Raw genomic sequence first — 18,931 nt, 5'->3', positions numbered from 1 at the left:
ATTTTTAAGACATCACAGGGCAACAGCTGTCAGTCAACCCCAAATATATACATTCATTGTAGTATCACATCTGAAAGAAATAAAAATTGGACTAAAACTAGGAAAAGCATATTGATGGCTACAGTTATGAACCATTCAAAGAATAATTTGATAAGGTATTAGAAGGTATAGGATTCAGCAGATAGCAATAAGATGGTAAAAAATACTCATAAGTATCATTCTATCTTGTGTGGGTTACTCTCGCGACTGAAGTAACAAATCCTGATAATTTCTCCTTGTCCATAATCTATCAAAATGTTAAAACATCACAATAAACATGCATTTTTTTAAAAAATTAAGCTTTTTATTTATTTATTTGTTATTACCAAAACATCCAGACCATGTCAGATTCCCAACATATTGACCACAAACACCTTGATTAGTAATAAACAGATCCTGCCTAAAAGGATTAACAGCATAAGTAAAAATAAATATGGAAAACTCAGGCCCAAATGAACTGCATATCCTCTCTATAGCCATTAAGAGAGGCTTTGGCAGAAGTTGCTGGAAAATTCCAGGATGAAATCTGGCATCACTGGAGTTCAGTTTCAAAACTCTCACTATGTTCAGTGAAACCAGAACTGAAAGTATGTTTCTGCTTCACAGGCTTTGCTCAGGCAACTTAAAACCTAGCATTTCACAAATTTTTCTTTTTCTACTCCTTGTTCTTTTTCACCAAAATATATTTTCCTCTAATTTCTCTTTATTAGCTGATACTTTAAAAATATAATTTGGATTCAATATGTGTAGTTCTATTTATCTCTCCAAGTGTTCACTAGTTAAAGTATGAAATCTTTCACAATAATATATCCAAAATTTACATGGCAAGCTTTTTTCCACAGTATGTCCTGCTTTGAAATGCTATTTCAGTGCTTCTTGTTCTTTATTCTGCATTTCTACTGGTGCATTTAATAAGACTTGGCTTTCAGTTTTAAGTTTTTTCTTTAAAATAAGGAGAACTAGTGCACCTGGGATATAGGACACTCCACGTAATAGTGCTGGCAGGCCAAGATAAAGCCACCTGAAATAAAGGAGGAGCTTCATTAATTATATGCATTCATGGAAAAACAGCAAAACTATTCAGCATCCACTGTTTTGCAACAACTGCCCAGGCATTCTGAAGGGTATCCCCTTGGATCTCATAGATAATGAATCGATATGAAATCACAGATTATGCCAGTGTCAGCAAAACATCTCTTTACATTGCCCAGCTTCAGGCAACAAGTTTTGCAGTGACATTTGCCACCTATTATCCTTATGACTTTCTCTACAGGGAAAGAGATTCCTGAAAAGAGCAGCTCAGGCCACCTGAGTAAAACTTCATGGTATTCATGAGCTAGCATCCTTTTTCCAAAGCAACCTCAACACAGTATTAAAGGAATAAGTCTGAGGCCACTGGTTCAATAAGACTTTTCTTCAAAAATCCCACAGTGCTCCCTGAACGACTATAAAATCATAGAGTATATAATCCTGGGCCAATTTGGCAACTGTATCTTCTCTATAAATTTCTTATCTATTTTTGCATAGTCAACCATTAAACATTTTTCCCACAAGGACTTACTGCTTTTAATTTATTTTTCTTTTTCTATGCTTTAAGGTCTGCTCTTATGAATGACCATTAGTGACTGTAATTATGGCACCAGAACATTTCTTCTCAAAGGGTATTCCAATTTCTGTGGCAAAGGTTGCAGTTAAAAAGTAAATCCAATGCCAAAGAAGTGTTGTGTCAAATTTCAAACACAAGAGATGTTTGTTTACTAGGAAAAGGCACAGAGCATAAACTTAGATCTCTATTCATGTAATAATACAGTGGGAAGGAGAAATGAAAATAAAACAGAAATTATACCTGTATGTGACAATGTCATACATCCTACATGCTCCTTCTCTACCACAAGTCACAGTACCCCACTTCAAGCAAGTAGTATCTATCAAAGCTCCAAAAAAAATGGGAGATGGAATTCCAGCTAAAAAGAACATTAGCAACAGTTTTGTAAATAACATATTTCTTCTAATTAGCAGATATACCAGAGAACCTTGTCTTTTTCTCACCTATTCCATCTATCCTGTCCTCTTCCAGCATAAACCACATTCTCTGTATTTTTTGTTATTCTTCCTTTACCACCTATTCTCCACCAAAGATTCTTTCCTGTTGCCTGTTTAACAATATATACATGCTACAATATGGACTGTGATTCCTATTCAAAAATCAACATTATCTCTCATCAGTAAGTGTTGTGTTTAATGAACATACAAGAGTGAAGGAATGTAAACCAGCTTTTAGATGAGCAGCAGATGTAGCTACCCCACGATTCAATACAGATGAATGCAAACTGAAAGCTGCTCTAATTCACCATGCTTCCTAGATGTGTAAAAAAGCCCAAAGTCTTCCTGATCCCTGTTGTGATCCTTATCTAACTCTACATCACACCTAACCATGCTTCTAAAGCGTGGTAGAGCTTTTCTTACCAAATACTCTTGAAGATAGCTCATGGATACCCATTCCAAATGACTTTTCTTCAGGCTTTAGAGACCTGCATAATAATTATATTGTACAGCAATTAAACACAGTTTACGTCTGGGTTTTTTTGTTGTTGCTTTTTTTTTAAATCAAACTCTTTATCATATTAGGCCAAAACCATTCTAATTAGAGCACTGGTTGAAAGAGTACATTATCAGTTCCTAATCTAGGACTGCCAAATCACAAAAGGAAAAGCTATTGTCCTACTATCATCCAGTTGAACTGAGGCCAGGGGTAAGTGCAAAGTAATTGTGCCTTAATCAATATCATGCTGATGTGATCAATAACCACATGGGTATCACACAACTCTCAATATCTCAGTAAACTGACTCAGTAGTCCTACAAGAATTCAGAGTAGAATTCAAGAATTCTGCTGATAGCCAGAAGCAACAACAGGTTATAAAGCTGACATAATACTAAACTTTAATACAATACAAAAATTACATTAGATCCTTCTGTTCTTCCTCCCTCCATCCATAAATTAACACACTTTTATTTCCAGAGGGAATTAAACCTGAGAATAAAAATTCCAGTAGATTTATTAAGATAAGGATATTTTACTGTACCTTATGAGGACCATGTACCCAGGCATGGCAGCTAAAGAAAAAATGAAGCTGCAGACTAATGACAATATTAAAAAATAATGAAGCATCTTGCCACAGTTTTTATCTCCATCACACTGGCCCAGAATTGCAGAGGCATTTTGAGGTGAAAACCCTGAGGCTGCAACACAGGTGCAGTTTTCAAATACCTGTCAAAAGAGTATTTTGATCACACAGACTTATCAAAACTCACAGACCAAATGTGAAACTCTCACCACTGGCACCTAGCTCCCTCTGTGCTGCACCTGAGTATGTTACAGGTGTTAACTTGAGTATGTTACAGTTCTTCCCAGTCTGCCAGGCACAAGTTCAGCCATCATCTGTACAAAACATATGGGTATAGAGAGCCAGAGGGAGTAGTGGTCCTCTGAGGCAGCAGGGACTGCGATTCCTCAAGGTGACCATGATCAGGAGAGCCCTCATATTCCCCAGTGCAGCCTGGTTATGTGGTCCTTCCAGTGCCAAGAGACCCAACTCTCTTTTTCATGAGCCTAGTGTGTGGTTTCTCATATGCCAGAAGAAGCCAGAGATGTTTGATTGAGCCTGTGTTGCAATATTCTCACTGAAACACTCTACTGAAATCATTGAGACTACTGCCAGAGTCAGGGATCTCCAGTGCCAGCCAAGGTGAGCAAGGGCATCAATATGTGGCCCTTATTACCATAAAATACTTCTCAAAACCTCATTATTTTTGCTTATATCCAGTCTAAATAGAACTTTATTTTTAAAACTAGAAAATGTACTATTAATTAAGACAATAAAAGTTCTCTAACACCAGGTTATTTGTTCAAATCTCCAGGGTAAAAGATAATATTAACTCCATGCTATAAAATTTCATTTTGGATGAAATGTTTTTGTGCTATCAGCTTTCCAACTGGCAATACCTTGAGAATAATTCTTCATTCCACTTTGAGCATTTAAGATGCCTTCATTTATCAGAGGAAAATTAGGTTTCTTCATTATTATTCTTTAAATAAAGCAAACCAAGTTTCTAATTCAGTTTGGAATTTCTGTTGTCACTCAAGGCATTCATCTGACTCCATCACGTCTAAATGTCCGATAAATGTACATGTGTGGAAATTTCCCACCCTATATTGAAATGGTTAATTCTCATCTATTATATTTCATAGTTGCAGCACAAAAAAAAAAAAAAAAAGTATGCTTTACCACACTTTTTCCAGTTCCTCTTGAGGCTTTACACCCAGCAAGACAAGGTGACACATAAGTGATTCCATTGTTCCCACAAACAGGGTCCCATACTTTTAGATGGCAATCACAATCCTTGTTGCAGTCAGCCAGAAGAGTATTTTCTCCATATGAAACTTGTTCTATTCTATGAAATACATTTAGGAGATGAATAAATATGTCAGTGATGAAACACCTACAGCAAACCTTGGTAATGGTTAAATTCTATTCTAGCTCAAGTGTTGACCCTGGATATAATCCTACATGCACCTTTCCTGAAGCAATGTCTTACTATCTTTCCATAGGATATTACATTTCAATCATACTAGCAATTCATAAATAGGTATGTATACAGTACAGAATTTTCCTTATTTATGCCATGTATTTTCTTAACTGCCTATAAACATTTCATGTGCATTTTACAGACACACAGCCCCTCCCTGTGATTAATGGCAGGTTTCAAATCAGGAAACTGCAGATAAAATGTCTTCTGACATCCTGAAAGCTGCCAAATTACAGTAAACCAGTGTAAGATCAAAAAAAAAAAAAGGTTTTGGCCCTGTGAAATTCTGAAATTCCATTCATGTATTTCTAATTTGATCAACTTCCTATTTTTACCCGAAGTTACATGACTTGAATGTATATTTATATTAGTAAAAGAATTAATGTGGACATGCAACTGCACAAGTCTCAACATGGTTATCTTTTTTAATGCACTTAGTAGTTTAAAACCGGGAATAAGAACTCAGACCTATTGTCTCATTAAGGTAAAAAGCCTTGAGAATTTAGATGAGAAACTAAAACCTTGCAAAACTATGAAGTCCCTGGCTGATTCTTGACAAAAAAAAAAAAAAAAAAAAAAAAAAAAAAAAAAAAAAAAAGTCATTCCAGTGTCTTAAAATTCAAGTCCTCTTATTTCTGAGTGAACATACCCTTCATAGGAAACTGTTAGGCCAGCAACTGGTGAAGTGTCACAGACAGTCCAGTAGGCAGCAAAGTAGAGAAGGTATTCCAGTAAAGATACGAAAAATGCTATGTTGGCAGCCTGATAGATATTTATCTTGAATTTCTTCATGAATAAGCCTCCAAAAAAATACCCAACGCACACAACTGGTAAGTTGTAAACACCTATTTAAACAAGTGAAACTTCCATGTTAAAATAAGAAAGAGACAACCAAAGATACCCATAAAGGAAGACAATTTTTGGCAAAGACTCCTGTAGTGCTTTTGACTGAGTAACTTAACTACAGACAGAAATGGGTCTCTACTTGTTCCCTTGCATACCCAAAGGCTCTGCCAAAGTCAGCCACAGTTGGGAATGGCTGCAAAAGTGTAAGGCTAGAGTGTAAGACTGAAAGGATTAATTGAAAAATTGCCACCTAGTGTTGCAATCTAGTTCAAACACACCAACACAATGCAAAAAATAAAAATAAAATTAAAAAAATAATAATAAAAGGCAGAATTTCAATACAGCCTCCATAGCTGAGACACTAACTCAACAGTGAAACAAGATAGTGGAGCTCATGAGCACATCTTGGTGCATCACTGAAAGGAGTAATAGGCTTTCAGTTTTAATGTGAGATATCAGAACATTCTTTCACACTTCTTCGCTGTTTGGTACTTAAAAGGAAGCAAAGACTGACTGAAAGACATTTAGGAAGTACCTGTCTGAAGAACAAAGCAGCAATTCAATAGCAGTGCAACACAGATAAGGTGATAGTAACATGCCTTTGGGTGCTTCAAAACACTGGTAATAGAGGGCAATAGTTATGTCTATGAGGTCTGGGAGATTGTGTGCCAGGTTTAAATGCAAATTGTGCAGCTACTGTGAAAGATGAGCACTGAGTTAAGGAACAGAAGTATGGATAAAAATGTACATTAGATGTTTCTTCCATAATGAATAGATAAATTGTAGCCTAATTAAATCACTGCAGTTAAACAAAGGAACTGAGAATTTAAGACATAATGAAGTGGAACCATAAAAAGGCTCCTGCAGTATAAGGATGTTTGCTTTGTGCTACAAGTACTTTGCCATCACCATTTCTGAATGTATGATATCTTCTTGTCATCACTCATAAAAAAAAAAAAAAAAAAAAAAAAAAAAAAAAAGACAAGCTGATAAATAAGAGACAAAAAAGGACAGCTATATGGTCAGTGCTTTTCTTCCATGGAGTTCTGCATATGAAAGAGAACCTGAGGCTTTCAAAAGGTCCAAGCCAAATAATTGAGGAGCAGAGATGATGGAATGTGCTGAAGATCACTGGCAATTTTAGCTGTGCATAAGTTGAAACCATTTATGTCTTCTGATGATGTAATTTTCACAAACATGAATCTACCCTCTACTTTATAATACATTTTTTAATCAAGATAATATAATCAAGATAATTGGTCCCACTCTCTCGTATCAAAATTGATATGCTAATTTGCAATCAATTCAAGTTTTTCAGCAGCTGAACTTTCTGGGCCAATTCAGAAGATAGGAAGGAGATTATTAAATTCTGCGTATAAAAGCAGGAGAAGAAATTAAAACAAAATGCAATATTTAGAAATGCTTTGTAGTGTGTAATCTCTCATTTGACTGTAGTATGTACATGTATACATGTACACATGAATAAACAACTTTATAAAAACATAGAATTTGCATAGAGACATCACTTCTTGGTAGAATACAAGCCAAGCAAAATGCAAACATACCAATTAAGAAGATGGCATCCGATGCAGATTTTCCAAACTGCTGTTCCAAATATTTGGGCATGAAATATATCATGCCATCAAAGGCACTGAACTGTAATATGGTTATGCATATAAATAACATATAAACTGGATTGTGAAACAGACCCTTGAGGAATGGGATGAAATCTGGAATGAAATAATGTAAAAAAAGTTAGTGTGGTGCTTTATGAAATGAATCACCCATTGTTCAGTGTAGCTGAGGTGGGGAGAAGGAAACAGAAATGATCCTTAACTGGACCCAGGTTAATTCTTGTGCTTTGCTAGATACCACAGTGTCTTGGTTTGGTTCAGTGGTGTTTTAGCAGCAAGGGGGGATGGGGACACAGGAGTGGCTCCTGTGAGAAGCTGGATGCACCTCTGCGAGTAAGATAATCAAGGAAAGGAAAACAAAACTGAACAAATATTTTAAAAAGACCTGCAGAGGAGAGGAAAGGGGGAGGAGAAAGCAATGCCAGACCAAAGACACCAAGGTCAGTGAGGAAGGAGGGGGAAAGGAGCCCAAGCAGAGATTTCCCCACAGACCATGACGAGATGGCAGCTGTGCCCCTGCAGCCCATGGAGGAACACAATGGAGCAGTCCCTGAAGGACCACGGCTGGATAAATGTGGATTTGTAGCCCCTGAAGTGTCACAGGTGGACAGATGTGAAGCAGCAGCCTGAGCAGGACTGCAGAGAGGGATGGGTGTGGATCTGCAGCTGTGAAGGACCCGGTGCCAGGGGAGGTGACTGCTCCTGCAGCATCCGTGACTCTGTGCGCAGCCCGGGCTGGAGCAGTTCCTGAGGGACTGCACCTGTGGGAGGGACTCGTGTCAGAGGGGTTCCTGAAGGACTCTCCCGTGAGAGGGACCCTGCATTGGAGAGGGGGGAAAGCTGTGAAGGGTTCTCCCTGAAGAGCTCTCCTGAGGAGGAAAGAGCAGCAGAAACACACATGGGGAACTGACCCTAAATCCCACTCCCCATCCCCGTGTGTTGCTGAGAGGGAGGCAGGAATGAAGCAATCCAGGCCTGGGAAGAGGGGAGGGAATGAGGGTGGTGAAGGTATTAAGATCTGGTCATGTTTTTTGGTTGTTTTTTTTTTGTCCATACCATAACTGGGGACTGAAAAACCTCCCTGTCCCTGTCTCCATTAAGGAAGCTTTAGGTGGATTCCCCCCCCCCTATCCTACAGCGAGCATGGAGGGTGAGTGAGCAGAGGCCTGGCTGGTACCTGCTGGTCCAAAATGATGACACACAGGCCAAAGCTTACTTGCTTAGCCCAGACCACCTCAACATAATCTCTTCTCTATCAATTAGCATGCTGAACTACTGTCAAAAAACTGCAGAGAAACATAAAAGTCTGTAAAACACTGACCATGCTTCATTAAAGCACAGGTAACTTTCAGAAGTGTGCAAGTATCTTACAAAAACAAGCAAAATATCCAAAACACTATAAATAGGCTCTATTATTTATAAATGCCATGCAGTTTATAATCAGAACTTTCTGAGGAAGAGATTAATTTTTAAATATAAATACTTAAATTTTCAACTTGAAGTCCTGGGTTATATTAAAAAGCTGTCTGAACATGTTCTGGTGACATGAATGAATGTAATTCAAATAGATCCTCGGACTACAACCATTTAATGCATATGAGACACTCAAGCACCTGTCAACTCCCTTTCAAGGCTTTAAGTTGGACTCCAGAACTGCACAAGACTTGTGTTGGTTTTCTGCTTTTCTGCACAGTGAATGTGGAGTACAAGCAACTAATATCTGCAACTTGTCCTCAGATCACTGAAGTGTAATATTCTTAATTGGATTTCAGTGCATTAATCTGCTACTAGAAAGAAAAGTTCCATCTCTATGTATACCTGAAATGTGGGAGGAGAAAGCAGTAAATTCAGATCTTGGACCTATGAAATTAGATTTCTTCTTCTGCAAGGAGACTTTCTAAATCCCTGTGCAAATTCCTTGTACTATAGAGAGATGAAAAACAGAATATGCATTTTGTACCTTGGGCCCATCTTTACTTGTCAAAATACACAGACATGGTTCACAACTTAAGGACTCATTTAAGAAAGAAATAAAATTCAATACAACTTGCCTTTAGCAATTTCATACATGGATTGTTTGGCTTCATTTTTATCATTTTCTTGCAATTGTATTGCACTTTTTTCATTCATCTCCTCAGGTTCATTGGTTTCTCCTTCCTTCACAAGTGACTTAGGCAAAAACCAAAAAGGTATTCCTGCTAGAAGATTCACTGATGCACAAATCAAAATGCCCAGCCACCATGCTCCAACCCAACGGGCATCAGTAATTGCAATAGTTACATCCTCTAAAAAAAAAAAAAAAATCAACTAAAAAAAATCACAACACAAAAACAAACACCACACATCTTATATCTAGTTCAGAAATATTTTCTGTTACTGCATGTTTTCCTCATCATCTCTGAAATGTTATAAATTAAAAGTATTTCAAAGATTCATGAAATAAGGTTGATGAAAGATAACGGTCTCGTTTTCTAATGTTGGTAATTTTCTGGCAAATTCAATGTCTTGTATTAAATCAATTTTAGCTCTTTCCTGTGTCAAGTCAGATAACAAAACTGTTATCAAATAATTTATGCACAAATTTATTTGTGTATGTGTGAATGCAGGGCTTTTATAGAACTGGATATCAGATACAGATTTTCCATTCTAAAAGTAGCATAAGCAAACTCAGGTAAAATGAAGACACCTCATATTAACAAAGAAACATCTCTTAGTGTTGGTAAATGCACCATTCTGTCTACTGATTTATATGTAAGGTTTTATATACACATCCATTACCTGCATCCACTGATCCCAGATCAACAAACAGTTCTGCACAGAATGATGCCAGCAAGAAACCAAGGAAAGGCCCAACTACAGTTGCTGTATGTAGACATCCTATAGTACGAAAAGGAGAAAATTTAAATCAAACCCAGACATAATTATTTTCTCAGAACACATATATGTGTTTAGGACAGATAACTGAATATATTTTTGTGCCTAAAAATGGCTTAATTTCAATAAGTTCATCACTGGTTAAATTGCAAGTTCTACAGTATTATTTTGATAACTCAGTAATGTCTGTCTTCTCTCATTCTTTTATTGGACTTCAGGGATTCATAATAACCCTCTCATGCTCTTGTTTTTCTGTGTGTTTGGAGACAGTTATCACGATAAGGTAGACTTACCCTGGTAGAAAGGTGAATTCTCTGCTTTGGCAAAATCCTCCAAATATGAAATGCCTAAAGGCATAATGGGAGCCTCACCCATTCCTCGCACTATGTTTCCAACCATTACAAATATCCACAGCAAGGACCCAGGCTCTTTTTTACATTCTGTGAATAAAATAAGAAGCCAGAATTAATGTTTACATTCAAATTTAATTAAATTATAGAGATGACGACAAAAACTTGACTAACAGCTTAAGCTTTGTTTGATAGCTCTGTCCTGTAAAACAGGGAAATCAGCAGGCAATGATACTTGAAAGGGTCTGCAACTGGAAGAAGCTGTTGCACTGCTAGAGTCTGGGTTATGCTGTGGTTGGACTACCAGGTGGTTGGATAAGGTGAGGGAGAGGGATGGGATTTAAATTGTGCTCTACAGCCCTTTCTGTACCTCTGTTTCTCATTCTTCTATTTCTTGTGTGGTAAAACAAAAACAAAACCAAAAAATCCTGATGCATTTAATCCCTTTTCCAAATATGTTTCCCACCTTCCCATAGTATGACAGTATTTCAAGACAAAAAGAGGAATATGTAAGAAGAACCTGTTGCTCTATTTCCCCAAGGTGTCCTGACAGGAATGTTAACCAAGCTGTTCAGATTCTGTGAAAACTGCATGAGAAAAAGCTAGGGCTCTGGAGCCACAGACTAAGGAAACAAGGCCAGAGAGTTTCCTGACTTCTAGTTCTTATGTCTGAGCAAAACCAGGGCCCTGAAATATTACTAAAAAAATAAAACTCTATTTACCTAAGAACTATAAAAACTGAGGAAAAATCATTAGTAGACAGAGTAAATCATTAGTAGAAAGAGCCATACCTGTTGATGGTTCCTCTGTAGGTAAAGAGAACAAGCTTTGGTTAACAAAGCACAGAGGCATGACTGAAAAATTCTCCGATGGTGAAATACTGCTTTCAATATGATACCTGTTTGAATCAAAGGAAAGCATGTAAATGTTAGGAAGAAATACAACAGAACTGCTTCATAAATCTGTATTTCAGTAATGAAGAGATCTATAAGAGAAGCATGCAGTTATAGGACGAAGGAAACCCACAACAAAACTCAACTAAGTCTCAAGAATGAATCAGGTTAGGAAGCAAGGAACTGTAGCTAGGAATTGAAACAGAGTTTTACCCAGACTGTTCTCTAGCATCTAAACATGACCTTGTCAAGATAGCTGATGGAACATTCTAATGAAATCTTTTAATATTTATATCTATCTATATATCTATATATTTATCTATTTATATATTCATATATTCATATATTTGTATATTTATCTTTATATTTATATGTATATTTATATTTATACTTATATTTATATTTTGCACGCTAACCAGGTGGTGCCAGAGCCACACCACATTTGACATAGCAAGATTAGAGGATCTTCTTAAAAGATATCCCAGTGATTAAAATATAGACAAGCCTAAATGATGATTTTGTTAAACCAAGAAAACATAGTGAAAAAAGTGGTTAAGGAATCATTATGGTGTGTAAATGCCCTGCCAACACAGCAATCAGGTATGATCATCCATGTCCAGACCAAAGACATAGTTAAAAATCATCTTGTATCGCCCATCTAAGCAGATAAAAGCTAATAGTGTAATGTTATGGTATCACAGGCCACTGTTTCTTCAGAAAGTCCACAGAAGAGTGTTGCAAAGTAGCAAGGCAAGACAACACAAAGGCAAGGGAAGGAGCCCAGAAGAGGGGTGACTCTCTAAGGAAGTGATGACTGACTCAGAAGCAAAACAAAACAAGCTGTTCTACAGTTATCATATTGCACTCATGCTCAGAAATATCTTTCTCAATAAGCAACACCATTTAAGAAAGAGAAGTTATGGATTAAGGCAAGTGAGGATCACAGAAACCACTGTAAACTGAGCAAAATTCTCACCTTCCAAAAAGGAAATGAGGAAGTGATATCAAAAGGCATCCAAATGAGAGAACTACGCAGCCCAACGCAATTATTCTGGGTCTGTGAAGCTTTGCTCCAAAGTAACTCACAAATGCTATCAGCAGCAAGTTGCCTGCAAAGAGAACCTCATCATAATTTACAAACCAAGGCATCCTTTTATCTTTTACAGTGCAACAGTATTCCTTGCTAGCTCAACATCTGTTAATTCATGTCTTGTAAAAAGTGTAACTAAACAAGGAGCTGCTTAGATGATGCAGTAACTCCCTCCTATCTGTAATCTTTTCATGGAAAAAAGAACATGGTAATAGAAGGCAGAATGCAAAAGATAATGTGGTGAAAAGGATTTTTGGATGAACCTATGTAAAGAAATAATTTCCTACTACTTTACATAGAGACTAGGCCTAGGGATTGCAGAATATGAGATGCTTTAGGAAGTTGTTCTTCTAGAATAGTCTGTTTTCCAACGTCTGGGGAAATACAGAAGTACGAACCCAAGTGTTTTTGCAAGGAAAAGAATAAACATAGATGACATACAGTGAAAAAAAATTAATAGTAGATTAATATTTATTTCACTAATAGTTTAAGAGGAATAAAAATTACAGATTTTTCTAGTTATTACCATTTAAAGATACAAATGGGCTAAACATTTTCATTATCTTCTCTTCAGCTTTCACTGCAGAATCAGTTGATTTTCTACACTCATATTGCTTTGTAAGTCAGAAAAGACTCAGGCTTCATTTCATGAATCAGGTTGCATTAAAATAACAATTTAGTAGCAATAAACCTACTAATTTTCTGCTCTTTTTGTCAGATAGCATCCTTGATGAGTGTCATAGTATCTTTTTTATGTATAACTGCTAGACGGACTGTTTTGAGCCAGTGGCTTGAATGACACTCAGAAATGTACATTTAAAGGGTCCTAACAAGTTTCCTAGATCTGTCACATACAATGACTCTTAATTTCAAGTATTAATATGATTAATCACAGTGATTTTACATCCATGGAGATAAGAATGCCACACCTTGTGATAGAAACTGCATATGAGATGATAATATATTTAAAATAATAACCCTTTTACATACTACTTCACTAATCTTGGCATTTCATATTTATCAAAGTCTCCTTATCAAAAGTAGGGGTATTCCTCCTCTATCATAACTCTGAGCTGCCACTTCAGGCTGCTTTGCAGGCAGCAGCACAGTGTTAAAAGTTTCATCTTGCACAGGCAGATATAAGAGTCACTGGGCATAAAGTTCACTGATAGCAAGGTAAGGGCCGATAAGGGTAGAACTGGAAACTTGCTTTACAGTTGTACAGGTATGGTTATGAAATCTTGAAATATTATTGAGTTTCAGCAAGATGACGATCCATTCCAAACAACCTTGAAGTCACTGTTTAAAAGAACTGTGAAACACTAAATACGACCTTAAATGCAAACAAAGTTTGTAACATTTTTCTGGCTTGTTAGTTGATGCAATACAAAGCTCATAAAGTAGTTCTATTATTTTGTTAGTTGTTCTGTCATGTCTTAAGATAGTGCAGAAATTAGCTGAACCAGCTTTTAATCCTAAACTTCCTCATTAAAGTTGTCCTGTTAGTGTCCAGGACATAAGTACCAGCTGAAGGAGTAGGATAGATGTGGTCAATACCATCGCTTAAAACAGCTGACAGACTGCTGTAGGCATGAGAGTCAGCAATACATGCTCAGCTAATGTACTATATTTTCGAAGAGTAAGAAATATTAAAATGAGTGATTACCAATTTCAAAGCTTCCATTAATGATCCCCACCAGAGAAGCTGGAATATTAAATTGTTTCTCTATCTGTGTGAACATGCTGCTCATGTAAGCAGCAGCCATTGTTTTGCCAAGAAATGCAAGTGATAAGGCCAGCAGAAATACCTATGGAAGAAAGGAAAATTAATTAAAGACTTGAAGTTATATATTTAGGAATGTTCCATGGTTATTTTCCCCACCAAAGATGTGCTTCCAGACAAAACAAGTGAACAGTCCTTATACACTGATATGTGGGTAAATACAAGTTCAAATCCCATCATCTATCCTTTTCCACACAGTTATGGCTTAACTAAACAAACAAAGAAAAAATTAAGAAAGATTTTGTTCTTCACGTGTTCCCAGTAACCAAAACAGCCTTCAGAACTTGTGCCCCATTTCCCAAGCAAAGGCTGATGCAGACAATTTCTCCCACTCTTTGTCTGCTGCAAGGCTGCCATCTGCAGGACTGTGTGATGTCTGCAGCCAGACAGGGGTGCAAAGACCTTTCACACTCATCTGAAAGATCATTATTTGATCAAGTTACTTAATTGAGTATCTGTTTTCCTAGATCAGTAGCAATCATGAGCCCTGAATAAGTAATTTCAAACAGAAGTAGTATATAGTTTGTCCAACCCAGTAGCAACTGACAGAAAATCAAATTAAATGTGAATATATGCAGTAGAATTCAAATCCTTTTAACTTCAGGGTTCTTAATAATGAGTATTTATGAAATAAATTTAATAATATTTTTCTGTAAATCTACTACAGATGATAAAAAGCATAAATAATGAATCTGAGCTTTGAAGCACAATTAAAATCAAGATATCTTACAAACTTTTCTAGAGGTTCTCTATAATTTGAATAGTCCAGAGTACACCATCAGCTAATTTTTATTGCCATGTCACAACTGGCAATACTCACTTCACAGATTTAAGAGGTACTGGTAAACATGCTAGACTAGGGGGAATGACACCAATTCAGAGGTGGAGCTTCAAAGGAGCAGTCAACCATGCTTCCAACACATTACGGAGTTTAAAGTTCAGGATATAAAAAGCAACAGGTGATTTCTTACAAACTTGCTTGACACTGCTTAACGCCTTAAGGGTAAAGAAAGAAACAGAACTTATTCATTCATTTAGTCGGGATTGTAATGCCTACCAAACCACTCTAAGTGCCAGAAAATTACAGATGCATGCTGATAAAAAAAAAAAAAAAAGAAAATTGATAACATATTTCTGTACTTTCAGCTTTGAAATGCAGCAGAATTTGTCCTCAGCACGTGGTTTGTCAGCTTCTTTCATGTTGCCTTTTCCAGTGGATCCCAGTGTCTGTTTCTGAGTCTGCCCAGTGATCCTATTACAGTGTTGAAAAAGACAAATGAAAAAAAAAGAAACGTTTTTGTCCCATGCTTGAAAAAAATCAGATTCTTTCCAAGATATTTGACATTTTACAGTCTTGCCTAAATAAATAAAAACTGGTTTCCAAAAAAAACTACAAGCCTACAAACTTTGTTGTAATCAAGAAAATTTGACATGTGAATGCAAACAATATAACAGCAAGCTATTTATCAACAAATATTGCAGGCTGTCAGCAACTTACAACCAATAACTAAAGAACTGAGAAAAGAGACATTCTGAGGGAAAGTTAATTTGTTTGTAATGCACCTTTTCAGTCTTCCTCATGAGCATTTGGTACTGAGCACTGTGCACGACAGGACTATGAAGAGCTATATGTTTGACTCATGTACACCTGTCTCATGTACCATGATCTTTATTTACTAAACCTGTCTTCCCTAGCCACAAAAAGGACATTTAGTTTTGCTCAGCATGCTCTATTGAGCCTTCCTCTCCTCCCCTGGCATCAATGTAAATCTCCTAATTTTAATAGAAACTGAATTTGGAGACTAATAGTAAATGATGGTATTTTTGTAATGGGGTCACAGCAACAGTGGGCAAGGGAAGAGTAACAGACATCATCTGCCTGGACTTGTGCAAAGTGTCTGACACTGTCCTGCATGGGATTCTCTAATCTGGAATTTTATGGATTTGATGGATGAAACATTCGATGGATAGGGAATTGGCTGGATGGCCACAATCCAAAGTTGGGTTCAAATGGGTTCAAAGAAGGAACAGTATATTCCAGGGATTTGGAATATACTTCCCTGTAAAGGCCCCTCCATATCTGAGGGTTGGCATTATGAGTTAAAGTGGGTGAACACCAGTTCAAAGAATTCTCTCTAAGGATTGCCACAAAGGCATATTCAAAGCAGTCCACTCAGCCTGATGGGGTAAGATGAAGAAAAGCAAGGCAACTCAGAGCCCTCCCTTACAGTCAGGATGGGTACAGGTTCATTTCCTCTTTTTCATCTCAGATACTCCTTCCAAGTGTGATCTGTGTCACCTGCTCCTCCGTTTTCCACTGCATGGAGCCATGGCTGGAAAGCAAGTTATCTTTGACAAGCCCACCAATAGGACTGAATTGCTTTTCACATTCTACAACACTCAACTTCTCCAAACACCAATTTCTACAACAATGCAAATCCTCACAAATGTGCATCTTAAATAACTTGATTCCTAACTCTTGGGCATTAACTCTTCTACAGCATCCTACTAGTTTTCAGTGTCAAGTAGTGTAATGCATTATTATAACATTTCTGGAAGTAATTAAGTGTAGGTGGTCAGAAACTCAGGCATTTAACTATGATGTATAAATATTTCTCATTTCTGCTTTGCTTAAAGATGCTTAAACCATGTGAAATCACCAGTAAAAAACTTTGGTAACACAGCTTTGCATTGTCTTTACAATTTGGCATAAAAATTTCGATCCCAGAGAATCATTTAGGCCTTTATACTACTTCATTCAGACTTTAGTCTACCTGCAATGCCAAAGGGTGAGCAGCAGAATAAAAATTACAGTCCCCTATCTCTGTCTTTTTCAGTTCCTAGTAGTGGCAATGGGATTCTGTTCCTCACTACACCACTCTGCATTTCAGTAACTTGCACAGGGAACATCAGCTAGCTAGTTAAAGGCTTTTTCTTCTGGAGCTAAAAGAAACCAGCAACCTCTGCACAAGTTTCTTTCAGGTCATCAGTTACATCACACTGCCCCTAATACAACTACAGATGACAAAATGCCAATGTTTGCCTTTACTTACTATTTACCTTCCCTCAAAGCAGAAACCATAGTAGAAAAGAAAATACATTTCAATGCATTTTTACTGGGAATATTGTTAAGATTATTAATTGAATAGACAGAACAAAAAAAGGCTGAATTATTATCTCCAGCTATGCTCTTGGGGTTGCTTTCCCCAGCTTAAAAATATTTTTGTGGTCACACTGTTCAAATGGAACTGAAGCAAACACAGATCATCAACAAAGTAGATTACCATAGTGATGTCAGTGCTTAATTCAGCTCAGGTGCATTTACACCACACTTTAAGTGCAGGTTAGAATGCAAACTACCATTTTGGTGCCTAAAGATGAAGCAATAGTGTTCCCACTCCATCCTCCCATCTCCCTGCTCTCCATTGTGCATTCCTGTTGCTTTGCATTTCTTCCACTCTTGGGCTCTCCAAGCTCTTCTGAGAAGCTTTTTAATTCATTAAACAAGCAGAAATGCAATGCAGCAAGGGGGTGAAAACACAGTAGGGAAGGATGGAGTGTAAAACTTGCCCATCTGAGCATCAATGATGTCTTATGTCACACAAATATTTGTGGAACTGCCCTCTTAAGCCCTAACCTAAGCAGCCCAGGCCAGCCCTTAACACAGCTGGCCTCCTAGGGTCAACACAGCTGTAAGGAAATTATCTCCTTTAGTGAACATAAATACATTTAGCCAACAGCAAGAGGAGAGACAGCTTATGCTTCTAGGATATTCATGTTGTGACTAAGTTTTGCACCAAACTACTTGAGGGGTTTGGACAGGCCAGGTGGCAAATACGTATTTATGCAAAAGTTTGCCCTCAGGTTCTGAGTGAGCTATCAGGAAAACACCTACACTTGAGTCCTACCCATAAGCCTCCAGCATCCACTGAAAATTCGGGGAAGAAGTCAATAAAATCCTTACAGGATCTTACTCCTTCATCAGAAGTTTGGCACACATTTACAGCAGACTAAGAAGTTATTTAGCAGCAATATCACAGTTGCCTCTTCCAGACATCTCTACTACTGGATTCAATTTTCAAAGGCAACCAGAAAGACAGAAAAGTAACCAGAAGACTTGATTGTAGATGGAAATCACTTTACACAGGGTGCAAGGAGCTAAACCACACAAAGTGGGCAGTTTTAGTACAGGGCTACAGCTACAAAGCCAGTGCCTGAAGTACAGCTAATGTACCCTGGTATGATCAAGGCTGGCTTAAAAACAAAGCTGATGCATCCTGTGTGGATCAAAGGAGGAATATTCAGTGTGGCTGACAACAGTAGGCAGGCTAGCATTGAGAGACATGGGTTTGGATCTGTGTGTCCTACACAAACACATAAATGCATTTTACAGTTCTAAACCACTCTTCACTTTAGTTAACCAATAAAAAAGCAAACAAAATCCCATAAATATTTGTACTTAATCATATAAGAAGCCATATTCTGCTAATTCCCTTGCCTACGTCCCAAGAGAACATTCTATTTTCAATGTAAAGTGCATCTTCCATTTGGCTTGGCTTAGTCATATGAATAAACTGGTAAGTCCTTGTTTTGTTTACAAGCAGGATTAAAAACCACGAGGTGACCCAGCAGAGGCAATTATAGTGTCAGTATTTTTAATTAATTTATTTTTCCAGTTGCAAAAAGTATTTTGAATACTTGTTTTATACAGCTCAAACTGTTACTCAAAAGCAATTACACTAAGGTTAGATTGAGACAAAGAAGAATATTCTCATGGCAAAAGAATTAGGTACTTACAGTTTTGAAAAGGTTTTCAGAAGAAATGACTGATAAC

The 18,931-nt window shown here is 37.2% G+C and overlaps 1 protein-coding gene across 1 annotated transcript; it reads right to left on the bottom strand.

The window, feature by feature from the left end:
- Positions 1–350: 350 nt before the first annotated feature.
- LOC103539603 (solute carrier organic anion transporter family member 1A2) lies at positions 351–18,907 on the bottom strand. Its single transcript, XM_008506114.2, has 15 exons — positions 18,895–18,907; positions 15,238–15,349; positions 13,981–14,122; positions 12,201–12,333; positions 11,123–11,229; positions 10,275–10,421; positions 9,886–9,984; positions 9,159–9,392; positions 7,039–7,203; positions 5,277–5,472; positions 4,327–4,492; positions 3,124–3,308; positions 2,506–2,570; positions 1,886–2,003; positions 351–1,060 (listed from the first exon to the last, which is right to left on the bottom strand). The coding sequence occupies exons 2-15, from the start codon at positions 15,295–15,297 to the stop codon at positions 901–903; spliced, it is 1,977 nt and encodes a 658-aa protein (XP_008504336.1). The 5' UTR covers positions 15,298–15,349; positions 18,895–18,907; the 3' UTR covers positions 351–900.
- Positions 18,908–18,931: the final 24 nt, after the last annotated feature.

Source organism: Calypte anna, chromosome 1, assembly GCF_003957555.1.
Source record: "Calypte anna isolate BGI_N300 chromosome 1, bCalAnn1_v1.p, whole genome shotgun sequence".
In the NCBI taxonomy this organism is placed as follows: Eukaryota; Metazoa; Chordata; class Aves; order Apodiformes; family Trochilidae; genus Calypte; species Calypte anna.
Note: the sequence above shows the minus strand (reverse complement) of the source record. Positions and strands in the feature narration are given on the sequence as shown.